Below are 15617 nucleotides of genomic sequence, written 5' to 3' on the forward strand. Positions count from 1 at the left end.
AGCAGAGGCTCCTCCATGCCCGTTTGCCTGGAGGAGTCAGGGTGGCCGCGGTCAGGGGGTGGGTGGTGATGCTGGCTGTGAGCTTGCTGGTTGTTGGCCCTGGTTTATCATCTGGCCCTAGGGACCGCAGGCATATATATGGGCATGTAGGTTTCACTTATACATTGGTTTATGGTCCCTCTTAGTTCATCCTGTGCATCCATGCATTTCCCAAAGTAAGCCTCATGGTGGACACTGCTCTTGCCTACAAACGCAGTCTGTGTGTGCTCAGGGTGTGTGTTCCCCATGGCCTATTGAAGGAATGCATGTGTGGTCTGTTGTGCAGTGCAGGCCTGGATGTGGCGCCTGGTGGCAGTGGGGTGGGTGTGTGGAACATTCCTGGATCCCTGATGGTTTTGGTGCTCACGGTACGGGTGGAGCTCTTGCTGGAGCATCCCCCTAGTCCTTGCTCCTCTGGGCAGCTTCTTCTAGACCTGCAGAAGTGTGCCATGGAGATGCTCCAGGAGCATGGGGCACCCTTGGCTGGTGTGTCAGGCCTCTAAAGCGGCCCGTGTCCCAGAAGCCACAGCGGGAGCTCGAGAGAGTGGTTATAGTGGAGCAGGTGGCCTACCTCACAGCTTCAGACACTCAGGGAGCTCATGCCCACATACCCGCTGCATTCATCAAGAGGTGCTGCAGCCACTCTCCAAGAGGCTGGCCCCACAGGGGCCCCAGCCACCAGGATAGGAGCCCAGCCCATTGAGAGACCTGGATGGTACACCTGTTTCAGCTACCTGGCAGCGCTGGGCAGGCCCCTGGCCATGCCATTCCTGGCACACCTGGACTTGTGCCTGGACCACCTGTCTCTTTCACACAGCCCCTGCACCTTGGCAGACAGACCTCTCAGAGGTGCGCCCACAGACACCCAGGGGACAACTGGTGAGCATGTAGTCTCCAGTGCCCCCTGCCAGGAACCCCCTCACCCTCCTGCTCTCGCTGCCGCCATGGGGAGCTCTGTTCCCATTCTCTGAAGTTCACCCCCCAGAAACTGATGGACAAGCCACCCCAGCTCAACCAGGATGAAAATTCTACCAGATACTGTCCCTGCTGGTGGCGGCTGCATCTTTTCCGTCCTGTGCATCTCTGAGGGTGGGTTGTGATGTGGCTGCGCCTGAAAGGCATCTGGTTCATCCTCCAGAGTTAGGATCTTTAAGCAGGTCCTGGGGCGAACCTGCAGCATCCTGGGTCAGGGAACCCCTAGTGAGCTCGGGACTAGCCTTTCCCTTGGGGTAATGGGTGCCCACAGTGCCAGGGAGTGCCCCTTTCTGGCGGGGGCAGACAGGCTTTCCCCAAGCACTGGCTCTTTGTCATTGAGATTACCTTTAGTGTGAGACCACAGGGAGGGAAGGCCTTGACTGACTGACACTGCTCTTTCCAGGGTCGAGTGTGTGATGGACATCCCCACCATGGTGAAGATGGTGCCCATCAAGATTGTGCACACGGAGAGCTAGCCGGAGAAGGCGAGCCACCTGCACAGCTCAGCAGGCTTGAGAAGGACCAGCTCAGGATGCTGTGCATGTTGGAGCAGTCCTACTCCAGCTTCTGCATGTACAGCCACCAGGGTGCCCAGCCAGTGCCCCCTGGCCTGGACAACTGTGCCTCCCCTGCCGTGCTCAGCTACATGAAGGCTAAGGAGTGTGAGGCCGTACAACCAAAGTTGGAGGAGCTGGCCTGGGAGGTCATGGGCAAGGACAAGTCCCTGCCCAACATCCTGGACCCCCGCGTGAAGATGAGGACTGCCATGGACCTGATGGACAGCATCTTCCCCAAAGATGGGCACCTCGTGGAGGAAGCTCAGCAGCAGAGAAAGCTGCTCCCCAAAGCCCCCTCTTGTTGGCCCCAGAGGAGAAGTGAATGTGCCCTGTGCCCCAGTTCTGACCCCGGAAGTCCCTGGGGGTTTTAGGTTTGGGGATCTGCTGTCTGCTTGACCCTTCTGAAAGAGAAACTGAGGGAGACAGGCCTCATTCCTGGGGGTGTTGACCTAGGGGCTTGACAGTCTTGACAGCCCTACCTGCTCTTTCTTGGTGGCAGGCCAAGGTGGTTGAGGGAGACACCCACACCTGCTCCTCCACTAGGCAGCAGTTGTCAACCTGGGGCCTGTCTTACCCAGGGATTGGCGGCCAGATCTGCACACCTAAGCTGTCATAATGGCAGAGTCATACCCAAAATCCAGGGTCGGGGTCAGGGTGCTGTGCCACACCCCAAAACACAGGCCACCACAACAGAGTGTGAAAATCTCAGGTGCCTGAAATGTCAGGTGCCCGTGAGCAGAAATTGGCACTGAGGTCCAGGTCCCCACAAGCATCTGCGTAAGGGGTGCCCTGCGGGGCAGCGGAGAGGGAACAGGAGGGCAGATGGACCAGACCAGAGAGCAGGCCCTGGTGGCGGCTTGTGAGATGATGGGGGACACATGGGCATGCTGGTGTCCCCACAGAGCACTGATACTGGTTGTTGTCCTGCTCCCAGTGAAGGATATTAGCCATGCCACTTCACTGCCCCTTCCGCTCTGGAAAAACAATGCCCATCTTCGTCAGCAAGCTGTTTGCAGTTCTAACTCTGCCACCTGCTCTTGGCTCTCACTTTTGCTATGTCACATACCTGCCTCTGCTAGGCCACCTTTGGCCGGTCCAGCCTGGGCTGAGGGGCACAGGCACAGAGACATCCCTGCTGACCTGCTCCTGTGCTTTCCTGGAAGGGGGAGCCAAGCATGCCTGCTGTCAAGCCACTGCTCACCAGCTCCGCCTACTACAGCACATCAAACCCCAAGGCTAAGCTGTTGATCAAGATGAAGGACTTGCAGGACCAGCAGGAACCTGAGGAGGACTCAGCAAGTGACTTGGTCCATGACCTGTCGGTGAAGATGGTAGGATGGCAGAGTGCATGGCACTTCCCTTCAGGGGCTCTACTATGGGCGCTCCACTTTCACCCTGGACACCTTGTCTCCACAGTGGGCAAAGATTGACAGCAACTATCTGTCCTGGGGAGGCTGACATCCTCATGAGACAGAAATGTACACACACCAGTCAGCAAGCTGCAGCCCGGGAGCCATATCTGGTCACCTGTCATTGCAAATAAAGGGTTATTCAGACACATCAGTTCATGGGCAGATGGTGTCTCCTGGCTTTGGCCATAGCAGCACAACAATGTCACTGCAATGGTGACAATGCAGCCTTTCAAGTCGAAACTATTTCCTACTTGGCCCTTTGCAGCATACATTTGCCAACCCTAATGTAACCTGTTGGTGGTACAAAAGTGAAAACCAGGTGAAGTGATAGAGAGAGCAGGAGGGTGATGGTGGAGGAAGCACAGATGAAAGGATGATTGGACAGGGAGATGGAGTACCCGGAGTGCAGCCCTGTGAGTGTGCTGGCTGGCCAGGCAGGGCCCAGCGAGTGGAGAGGATGTGGTGTGGGATGTCAGATAAGCTGCAGAGACCAGTGGCTGGATGTCTGTGTGGCCAAGCAAGGGAAGCTCAGAGAAGGATCAAGGACTAAAGAGCAGGTGGCTGTGAGCTCAAGGTAGGGACAGAATCACCGCCACCAGTGCCAGTGTCACTGCTCCTACCCAAGCTTTAATGTAGATACATATGTGCCAGCTGCCGATGATCTGTAGAGCAGGACCTGAGACAAATTTCACAGACCTTGGCTCTGTCCCACTGCTCCCTGCTTCTCCCACCTTACTGGTATTGACAGCCCTGCTTACCTCCCCAAACACTCCCTTCACCCCCAATGGGTCCCACAGGGATGAACAGTGTGCTGCCATCCATGTGTTGCCTCGTCTGCCCTGGAGACAGGTGCTGGTGTCCCCTCTGGAGCAGCACTCTTGAGTCCCACCCTGTCCCCACAGCAGGAGCTCATTGAGAGCCTCAGCCACAAGCTAGAGGTGTTCTGGGAGGCCAGCAAGAGCCTGCTGGAGGACAACCAGGCCAACTACATGCTTGGGGAGGCGGTGGAGGCCACCACAAGACTTCTGCAAGACCAACGAGTTTGACAAGTTCTGGATGTTCATCGGGGACCTGGACAAAGTGGTGAACCTGCTGCCATCTTGGTCAGGACTCCTGGCCCGCCTGGAAAACACAGTCAATAACCTGGACAACAAGGTTTCTCCTGGAGATCAGGGAGGTGCAGGCATGGCAAACCTGCATCTGGGGTCTCCAGGGAGCTTTTCTGAGGGTGTGGGGAGGAAGTACAGCTGACTGACCTGCACCTGGGCGCCCCCAGGGAAGCTTTCCTGGGAGTGTGGGCAGTAAGTCTGGCAGCCTTGAGCATCTGCTGACCCCTCATATGGTGGGTGCCGTGGCAGCTACAGGGCCTCCTCTGTCTTAAGCCCAGGAACCAAGTTGCTAAGGGTTCACACACATATCTGTGGGCTGTTGGCTTCTGCATCCCTTCCAGAAAACCTCCGGGCTATTTTCCACGCATCGTTGCAGGTCATTACCCATCACTGCCCCCCTAGCTAGGAAATGAGCTTCACCTTGTCTGCCCTCATGTGTCAGAGGAGCCCCACCAGCACACTGACAGACTACTGTCATGGTGTTAGACTCCACTAGTGTGTGCTGTGTATTCCAGTCTGTGGAGCAGCCTTGAGGAGTTTAGGGCCTGTTCACTGGCTCCCTTTCCTGATGCCAGCAGCTTGGGGTGTTGTTCCTCCCCCTGAAGTCCCTCCCCCCATCCAAGACCTCAGAATCTTGCATTCACTAGAGTCCACCGGCTTTCCTTAGTGTCCCGCCCCCTTGAATCATGTCCGATTCAAGTCCATGTTTGCCTTTGGCCTTCTGACCTGGGTGGTGCTGGTGACTCCATGGGGTCTGGCTTTGGCCTGTGCCGGCAACATTTCATTGTGCCCTCAGGGTGAATAGCACCCCACGTGTGGAGAGACAGACCTCTTGAACTGCATGTCTGCCAGGGGTGCTTGTCAGACCACCACAGGCCTCTTGCTAGGTCAGAGACCAGAAAACATCTGTTTGTGGGGGTCTTTGCTCATAACAACCTTCCAAATGATGGTCTTTGCTGTTAGTAAGAGGCCTAGGGTCCTGCCGAGAGGTGCAGGGAGTTGAGCAACACACTGTGAAGCAATCCACAGCCTTGGGGACAGGAGTTCTATTCCAGCCAGCCAGGGAGTAACTCACATGGCAAAGAAGACCTCTCCTGTCTCACCCACTGCTCCCCTCAACAGTATATATCAGCCTGTCTGCCAGTTCTATTCCCTGCTCTGTCCCTGGTGAATCCTCTCAACCCCCACCCCTGCATCTCTGCCCTGTACCCCAACTCTTGTATGCATAAATCAATAAATATTTAAAAAAAAGTTTAAAAAGAGGCCTAGCAAAAGAGACAAAAATCAAAACAAAGAGAAATCCTTCCGACTGGGAGAACATTTTTGCACCCAACACTAATGATAAAGGACTGATCACAAAAATCTACAAAGAACTGATGAGACCCTACAAAAAACAAAGAAAATAATCCAGTCAAAAAAAATGGGCAGAAACACTCAAAAGAAACTTCTCCAAAGAGGAAATGCAGATGGCCAACAGGCATATGAAAAAATGTTCAACATCAATTGTAATCAGGGAAACGCAAATCAAAACCACAATGAGACACCATCTGACACCAGTGAGAACAGCACATATTAAAAAAAAAAATAAATAAATAAATAACAACAACAAAAACTGGGCCTCCCCGGTGGCCCAGCGAATGAGCACTGGGTTATGAAGCCGCCCACAGCCTCTACAGCACCCGTTTGATCCCTGGTTGCTCCCTGGCCACCGGAAGAGGGTTCCACATGGCACACAGACCTCTCCTGCCGCCCACTGCTCCCCTCAGCAGTGTACTTTGGTCCTTCTGCCTGCTCTACAACGACTCTGGCTCTGGTGAATTCTCTCACCCTCCCATGCTTCTGACTGTGCCCAGTGCTTGTAAAAATAAATAAATTTAAATATATATATATATAAAAACACTTTAAAAAAACAAAAAGCAAACAAAAACTAGCAACAACAAATGTTGGCTAGGGTGTGGAGGAAAAGAACTCTCCTGCACTGCTGGTGGGAGTTCAAATTGTCCAACTATTATGGAGAGTTGTGTGGAGATTTCTGGACCTACTAAACATAGAGTTTCCATATAATCCAGCAATTCCACTCGTAGGTATTTACCCAAAGGACACAGAAACATTAATTCCAAATGGCACCTGCACCCCTATGTGTATAGCAGCACTGTTTACAATAGCTAAGCTTTGGAAACAGCCCAAATGCACAAAAATAGATGACTGGATCAAGAAGATGTGGTACATATACACCATGGAATATTACTCAGCAATCAAAAACAAAAACATGCAGTTTGCAGCAACATGGATGGAGCTGGAAGGGATCACGCTCGGCGAAATAAGTCAGTAAGAAAAAGAAAAGCACCAGATGGTCTCACTCATAGCAGGGATTTAGAAAACCCAAATAAGGGACCAGGAAAAAAAAAAAAAAAAAACTAATACAAAGTCAACAAGCAGCTTTGGACCAGAAACAAACTGCTGGGACTGGGGGGGGAAGACTGAACAGCTTCCCCTGAAGATCTGGGACAGGCAAGGATGCCCATCCTCACCAATGAATTTCAATATAATATGTTAGGTCCTAGCTAGAATAATTTGGCAAGAGAAAGACATAAAATTAAAGAAAAGTAACCTATTATTTTTTGGCAGATGATATGATTATATAAATACAGAGCCCAGAAAACTTATCAAAACGAAACAAAACAAAACAAAACAAAAAACAGTTCAGTAAAATACCAGGTTGTGAAATCAACTCACAAAGGCAAGTAACCTTCCTATATGCAACCAGTCAACTCTATTTTATCTGAGTATTGGAACTTGGATACAGTTGGGTAATTTTATGCATTGCTAATAAGAGCCAATCAAAGTCTACTTGCACATGGGCGATAGTTTCCTTGATTACTTCTGGGTCTTCACACCAATCTCAGCACCATCGGAATGGTAATGATGGCTGGCTCTGAGTTTGTGTGTCTTGTTTGCCTCCATGTGATCAGATGGTCTGCTCTCTCTTCCTGGCCAAAGTTGTTGTGGTTTTACCATGTTGTGAAAAGTCTGTCTGTTTCTGAGGTAGGATCAGGTAGTCAGAGGTGGAGGGGGTCATAAGAACCTGCTTTGTAATCTGACTAAGGTCCACACCTTTCACACACCAAAGGATCTCTTCCAGGTCTCCCCGCAGCAACAGAGTCAGCATTAGGGAAATAATAAACACAACTGGGAATAACTCTCTCAGCTTTAACCTTGCTAAAGTCTTTCAGGGCAGGATTTATAGATTACACACCACATTGGGTATGACTGTATATATAGCTTTCCAGATGCACAGCCTGGAAGATCTTCACTGATTTTCTCATCACACTTCAGGTCAGTTTCTTCTAAACCAACACCTGTACCATATCAAATGTTTTCCATTCACATTAGAATCTAAAGCATTGCTGATGAGTTGAAGAAACATGTAAAGGTAACAAACACCCACTGGCCCATTTACCATATTTCAAATTATTTTTATAGGAGCTAAGGTTTGTTTATGTGTTATTCCTTGCATTTGTTGTAAAATTAAGACTTAAAAAAAGTTATCTGCAAATTTCCCAGAAAGCACAAGGTTTCCCCTTGGGTGTAATGTAGCAGACAGCACCTCCTGAGATCACAACAGAGGGTGCAGCTGGGTGGGAGCTCCCAACTGGGTCCTCACTCTATCAGTTTGTCATCCAATCATCTCTGACAAAGCATTTTTCTGACTGTACACACAGATGACAACATGTCCATTTATGAACTTATTTCAAATACAGAGGGTTCTTAAAATAGCTGGAGGCAAACATGCTCACGGAGCATCAGCTACCACATGCACTTCTCTCCATGCATCACCTGGTCTGTACTTCAAATATCCCTATGTAGAAGGGACTTGGAGTATTGGAACTGAAGAGATGAAGAAACTGAAGCCCAGAGAAACTGATGCACTCCTGAGGGTAGGGGCAGCAATGCGTGGAGAATGAAGTTAGAATCACAGGGTTTTAATCAATATGGTCTCACATGATGTGAGGACACATGGGTGCAGCTCCTCTCCCCTCACACTCCACTCATAATGATAATGTGCAGGGAGCAAACTATAGGCCTATAATCCAGATTGGGGACCCACAGGAAACCAAACTGTGAATGAAAGAAAAGAGATAAAATTAAAGGTTAGTGGAGAAATAGTGTCTCTGAAAGATGGAGTGTGCAGTGATGGGTAGGTGGGGCCAGGTATGGCCACGAGCAGCCAGGAGCAGATATGCTCAGCCATGCACAGCTGGATGTGGCAAGCTGACGCCATGTATGGCCAACTACAAGTTTTGTAGACCAAAGGGTGAGATCAGAATTAGTACATTTGCAGGGGGATTTCTGCAGGATGTCAGCTGCCTGATGTATCAGCCACCCCACAGCCCTACTCATTGAGGAGCTGACTAGGGGGCATAGAGTGGTGTCCTTCCCAGCCTTACAGAAGCACAGCATAGCATGACCCACTGCACGTTCCAGATCCATCCCTAACACTTTACACTGACAACTACTTTCTGTGCCTTCCATGATTTACTGACATCCCCTGACAAGAACCTAGAACTCCTTCATGAACAATGACCATAGTTTCACCTTAAATAAGACAAAAATTCTTGTTTTCTAGGAGCCTTCTGTTCCACAAAATTTCATCAGGCACCTCTTGTGTGCCTAGAGGGGAGGTGTTATAGCAGTTAGCCAGAAAAACCCCTTATTGGTCATGAGGTCCCACTCATGGAGAAACTGCTGCCTGCTTCAGGGGTTCCTTGATGCCCCAGCCAGAGAAGACACTGGCAAGCGGCTAAGCTAGAGGGCCTCACGCCATGGGGCTGAAGACTCCTTGTGCCTCACACCATGGGGCTGAAAATTTAGCATCCCTTTGTTTTTTGTTCTAGGTCATAAAAGGAGAAAAAAATTATGAGAAAGTACATTGGGTAATAAATTGTATGCATCAGCAGACTATAAGTAAATGACATGGAAAAATATCTGTTCAGAAATTTGTTATTAAACAATTTGGCTCACTTGACAATGGGAGACAATTTTTTGTACATGCCTGACAAGCATCCCAGCACAATAATTACAGTAAATCCTTCTTTTGTGTTTTTAGAAGTTTCCTTTTTTTAAGAAGTTTCTTAGGAAAGTTTTAAATGAAGTTAACTGTGTTAAGAAGTTTCTAGGTAGAAAAAGTTCTAATACCTGAGCAGCAGCTGGTCTCTGGCTGAAGGCTTTATGAATAGAAGAGTCTCTTGATGGTTAGGCTTTAGTTGATAGGGCCGTACTGGCGGCTCTCAACTGTCTTAGGTAATTGTCTAGCTGAAATATTAAATTTTAGTGTAAGGTTTGGTGTTTTATCTATTAACCTTGAAGGCTACCATCTGGCTGAGACCCATAGGAGCCAATAGTCCATGGGAATAAAATACACTAATTGTTTCTGCTTTGCACATGATGATGTAATTTTTCTGCTTGCTAAAAATGAATAAAGATCTGCTGAAGTCTCTCGGCAGCAGATACTTGCACCTCATCCAGTGTCAGTGTCTCCTCTCTTCCTCACCCCCTTCCAATTAGCCCTTAAGTTTTCGCCGATGCTGTCTCATCCTTTCAGGAACCACTGACACATCATTTTGCCGAGGCTGGTACCCGGCAGCTGCCCTTGCTCATAATCGCCTGCTTAAGTCCTGAGAGGCAGACCATGGTGAGTCCAAGGAGCCATGGGCACTCCCAGCCCAGACCTTATCACCAGAGACTAGATGTTCTGTGATAGTTAAAATTCACCTATTAAGTTGCTTAGGTTGTATTACCAGCTGTTTGGTCAACGCTGCTCTAGATGTTGCTTGGAATGTATTTTTTAGCTGTGACCACCCTTTAAATCAGTACAGACTGAGGAAAACCTACTACCCTTCTTACTGTGGGTGGGCATCATCCAAACTAAAGCCTAAAGAGCAAAGTGTACGATTCCTAGCAAAGACAATTCTGTCTCAGGAGCAAAACACAGACACACTCCCTGAGTTTTCAGGCAGCTGGCCTCACCTGGGATTCTGAATTCAAGACTGAAATACCAACTTTTAACTTGAAATCCTCCTCTGCTGGCCTGACCTACAGATTTCATGTTTGCCAGCCACTGTCACACAAGCAAATTCCTCAAAATAAATCAGTGTGAATATATATGTATATGTGTATATGTTAGGGGGGAAAGGATGTCCTGAGCAAACTCCATATAGATTTAATGGACTCCACCCCCGACTCCAGGGCAAAGCCATCAAGACAGTGGGAACTACAAATCCCACTATCACCAAAGGGAGGGTTGCTGGGACCCAAGGGTGGGGTTAAACAGGCAGATTTGGTATAAAACCAGACAGGTGGGGCTTGGGTCTCTCTCTTGGCCTCACAGCTCTTGGCTTTTCACCCTCTCTCAGAGTGCCACTGGGATTCCAGGTCAGTGAAACTGGTAGGACACATTCACAAATTGATCTCCTCCTTTTTCTCCCTGAGATATTCATTTCCATTTCTTTTGTAAATAAACCCTTTATTATCTGTTTGAAACTCTTGTACGTGGCGGGTGAGGAACCACAGTCATGCAACCCATTTCATATCAGGGTTGCCCTGCAACATATACACAAACATACATATGTGTGTATGTATTTGTCTATGTAAATGTACACATACAATTATTTTTTTTGTTATCTGCACAGGAAACTTGTTCTAGGCGCTCTCCCCTGACCAGTAACATAAACCTGTGGATGCTGAACTTCCTTATATAAAATCGTGCAATATTTGCATTTATTCTACACATATCCTCCTGGAGACATTATGGCACCACCACATAACTTACAGCACTTTATATACTATAAATACTATATAAACAGTTGTGGGTTGGGAACATGCCATTATGTCCCCAGGGACATACTGAGGGACATGCTGCCTGTTCTGCTCCCCACTCTGTCTGAGGGAGGGATCATGGAGTAAGTTTGTAAGACAAGACTTTGCTGCTCAGTAAGCAGCCCTCTTACTGCTTATTAGCAGTAATATACAGGTATGACTAGTTACATGGCAATGGCAGGAGAAACAGGGTCCAGGAGAGACAGAGGGTAATCAACATTATGGGAAGTGGGAGTTGGGCATGTCAGTCACATATACAGGAGGACTTCCTGTGCAGGTTCTTGGTGCAATTGCCAAGCTACTCCCAGACCACGGCCACACAATCAGTCAAATGGCTACCTACCTACCTAGGCTACCTGGCTGCCTCATGATGTGGGCCATTCTCTTAAGGCAGCCATGCAGGGTGCCTTACCTAAATCCCGCCCACCCCCCTACACATGTTACATAGAAAAGCCATACACACTCAGGTGCAGAAGCCCCATGTGGTAGACAGGCCACAGACAATGCAAGAAAAATTGTATACATGAACAGTGCAGATAGAACCATCACAGGCTTAAGAACACAGTATACATTTTCAATGTGCAGTTTGTTGAATTCAAGATTGGGTAAACCCATGGGTAAGGAACATTAGCTGTACTATTGCTTGTTTCTCTAGAGCACCTGTGTTTCCAGGCCCATCTTCACCTAAGCTGAAAAGCGGTTTTGAAGACATCAGCTCCAACACTCCCAGCTGAGAAGTAGGGGCACAGACCCAGTAAGAGACTTTGCCAGGGTCATGGAGGTAGACACAGAATGTGGGGTGGCAAAAGAGCATGAAAGAAAATTGAGCAGCTGACAAGGCCTCCATTCCAGTATCCCAGTGAGAAGGGTGAGGGCCTGTAGAGGACTTGACAGTAAATTAATAAATCTGGAAGTTTCCACAAATCCATACGACTAGAAGTTACAGAATAGAGGGCCTTTGGAGAGGGTCTAGAAATGCCAAGGGGACTGGCTCTGGATTTTACAGTGGCAAAGAGAAATCTGTCTCACACAGACAGTTGAGCCAGGCTGCAGGTAGAGATAGAATATGTCTATTTTTGGGCCTCCCTGGTGGCACAGGCTGTTAAGCACAGCTCTGTGAATCTTTCCACAGCCTCTGAAGTGCCAGTTCGAGCCCATGTAGTAACCCACATGGCACAGCAGACCTCTCCTGCAGCGCCTACTGCTCCCCTCAGCAGTGTCTTCGGTCCATCTACCTGTTCTGTTCCCCAATTTCTCTGGTAATCCTCTCACTCTCCTACACATCTCTCCTGTGCAGTGGGAGGTGTCAGTGCATGGGTTGTGCTGGGTTTAGTACTTGTCAATATGTTCCTTTGGACAAAGACTCAGGAAAGTCATAAGGTAGATATGTTCACAGTTGTACTTAAATTAAGGGACACAAAGTGACAGGAAGATGGGCTAATATGATCCAGGAGATGTGTACATATTTGCTACAAAGTAAGTGGTAATATCTTGGCATTATCCACATTATTGTTACATGGGTCTTTCTGACTGAACACCTAAATCCTTTATCCCACATGAAAAATCTTGAAAGACTGATACTCCCACCTGTATGTTTATTCTATACTTCATTAAAAATATCATGTTGGGGGCTTCCCCGGTGGCGCAGCGGTTGAGCGCTGGGTTTCAAAGCTGCCCACAGCCTCTGCAGCGCCGGTTCAATCCCTGGCTGCTCCCCAGCCACCGGAGGAGGGTCCCACATGGCGCGCAGACCTCTCCTGCCGCCCACTGCTCCCCTCAGCAGTGTACTTTGGTCCTTCTGCCTGTTCTGCTCCTCGCTCTGGCTCTGGTGAATTCTCTCACCCTCCCACGCTTCTGACTGTACCCAGTGCTTGTATAAATAAATAAATAAATCTTTAAATATATTATGTTGGTACTACTGGTATCTCACTGAGCAGATATTTTTATATCTATTGTCATTTTTTGTGTTTTTCAGTGATATTGTTTCATATTTTTGTATTTTTACATATTCAATCAGCAAATTTCTTTAGTGTTAGAGGAGAAATTTCAGATTCTTAGATTGTTTAGAATGTGGTATAGTAGACACAAGGATGATTGCAAAATTGTAAATTTTGTATATTTAGAAAATTGAATTTCTACACGATTATGTTCCTCTACTTACAATATATTTCACTTATGTCAAACAAAAGCTCAAGTCATGTTTATGTAAAAATGTGCATATTTTAATCTTTCAACGTGTGTTTTTGAGGAGTAAACACAAACTTTTTATGGTAGAGCATCTATGCATTATCTAGGAATGTTATAAAATCTTAAATCTTATTTTATCTCCCAGTGTGAACTGATTATTTTGCTATAACCACTAGGTCACAAAAGACTGCTATAACTATTATTAATAGCAGAGTTGTTGACTCTATAAGAGAGCTGCATGACTTGTGCATTTCTAGCCAAGGCGTGACAGCCTGGATTAGGGGATGGCCTGCTTTCGCAGAAGTGGATAATATCCAGGAGAAGTGTGTGTACACAATTGTAGGTAGGGCCTTCAGACTGGTGAGGCCTATCTGTCTCCAGCTGCCATTGCCAGTCGTTGGTCTGCACATAACAGCACTGCCTGGAATCACTGGTTCCTGTAAAATCAAATTTAGAATGTAAAGTCAAGTCACTGTCTAAAATTATTATTTTGTGATTTTGCTTATAAGTGGATAGTGATAGAAAATTCAGAATAGCGGTAGGTATCAGATAGGTCTATAGGAATAACAATTCTATTATCAATAAGTCATTTTCACAAGTAATATTCCAAATAAAATCAATTAAGTCTTAGAACATTTATAAATGAAAAATAATGAATGTAACATGTATTGTGACCTTGGAGAACCAAGGGTAGTACAGTTAGAAGAGTGAGAATTGCATATAATGTGTATCTCCTTTGAGAGCACCAAACCAGCTATTCAGTGACAAAAGAAAAATAAGCATTGCTGGGCCTCCTCTGGTGGTGCACTGGTTGAGGGCTTGGCTGCGAAGCTGCCCACAGCCTCTACAGTGCTGGTTTGATCCCTGGCCGCAGCCCGTGAGGGTCTCAGGGCAGACCTCTCCTGCCACGCCCACTTCTCCCCTCAGCAGTGTATTTAATCAGTCTGTCTGTTCTGTTCCCTGCTCTGGCTCTGGTGAATTCTCTTATTCTCCCGTGCTTCTGACTGTACCTGGGTTCTTGTATAAATAAATAAACCTTAAAAAATGATTAAAAAATAAAAAAAATAAAAAGAAGCATTGTTTCATAAACAGAGGTTAGTAACCATTTTCTTATGTAAGTTTATTCTATAGTCAAATAATGGTATAGTTAGATGAGCAAGAATTCACTTTCTTATTTTATCACTGATGGTTTGTGTTTTTGGATATGGAGAAAATAATTTCTATCAATTAAAATTAGAAAGGGAAAAAAATGTCTCTGCTCACCACATTAGTATTAGAGCTTTTTGCTTGAGTAACGAAGCGGACAATGGAACTGCCATGTCAGGGTAGAGGTGACCACAACTTGAAGCTCCCATCACCTGCATCTGTAACACTTTTGGATTCACATCTGTCTCTCCTAGAAAAATTAACAGAAACTTTGGGGGCATACCTTCTATTGAAACACCAACTGTTGGGACAGTGATCTGTATGATCATTTCTACTTTACCTCTGACACTATTTTTAAAGATTTATTTATTTTCATATAATATCTGGAGTACAGGCCATAAGAGCTGAGTTACAGGTCGGGGAGTGGGAGGGTGAGAGAATTCACCAGACAGAGTGGGGAACAAAACACGCAGAAGGACCGAAATACACTGCTGAGGGGAGCAGCTGGCGCAACAGCAGAGGTCTACTGATTCATGTGGGAATCTCCCTGGCAGACCAGGAATCAAACCCACACCACAGAGACTGCAGGCACCCTCACAGCACAGCACCCAATACACTGAACCATCTGGGAGACCCTCTCTGATATTTTATGTTAGGAAGTTTCTTCAGGGTCTCCCCTGGTGGCACAGAAGTTAAGTGCTGGGCTGCAAAGCTGTCCGCAGCCTCTGTAGCACCAGTTCAATCCCTGGCCATAGGCCAGGGTCCCACATGTCGCAACAGACCTTTCCTGCCATGCCTGCTGCTCCCCTCAGCAGTGTGTTTTGTCACTGTTCTGTTCCCTGATCTGGCTCTGGTGAATCCTCTCACCATTCTGCACTTCTGACTATATCCAGTGATTGTATAAATAAATAAATCTTTAAAAAAAAAGTTTCTTCATTTTTTATCACCACCTTTGCTATATTACTACAAATTTATAGATTTCAGTTATTTATTTTTACATGCACCTCTTCATTATTAATAATTCAATTTTTCGCTTATAAAATTGTAAATCTTAATTCAAACCCAGCTTCTTTTTTTTTTTTAAAGATTTATTTATTTTTGGGCCTCCCCTGATGGTACAAGTGGTTGATTGCTGGCCTGTGAGCAGCAGACTCAGCAGCATGAGTTCAACCCCTGGCCAGGGAGCTACCCATATGGAGTAGCAGACCTCTCCTGCCTTGCCTGCTGCTCCCCTCAGCATAGTATCAGTTAGTCTGCCTGCCTGTTCTGCTCTCCACTCTGTCTCTGGTGAATCCTCTAACTCCTCTTGCACATCT

The 15617-nt window shown here is 47.2% G+C and overlaps 1 protein-coding gene across 1 annotated transcript in view; it reads left to right on the top strand.

The window, feature by feature from the left end:
* Positions 1-389: 389 nt before the first annotated feature.
* The window catches only part of LOC119250816 (protein Shroom2-like), a 548272-nt gene continuing 533044 nt past the window's right edge, over positions 390-15617 (top strand). Inside the window, 6 exon segments of the mRNA XM_037518413.1 lie at positions 390-529; positions 1418-1497; positions 1500-1869; positions 2710-2902; positions 3886-4004; positions 4006-4160. Of these exon segments, the coding sequence (XP_037374310.1) occupies positions 390-529; positions 1418-1497; positions 1500-1869; positions 2710-2902; positions 3886-4004; positions 4006-4160 (1057 nt within the window).

The sequence above is a fragment of the Talpa occidentalis genome, unplaced genomic scaffold, assembly GCF_014898055.3.
Source record: "Talpa occidentalis isolate TD23 unplaced genomic scaffold, MPIMG_talOcc4v2.1 talOcc4.18, whole genome shotgun sequence".
Taxonomy (NCBI): Eukaryota; Metazoa; Chordata; class Mammalia; order Eulipotyphla; family Talpidae; genus Talpa; species Talpa occidentalis.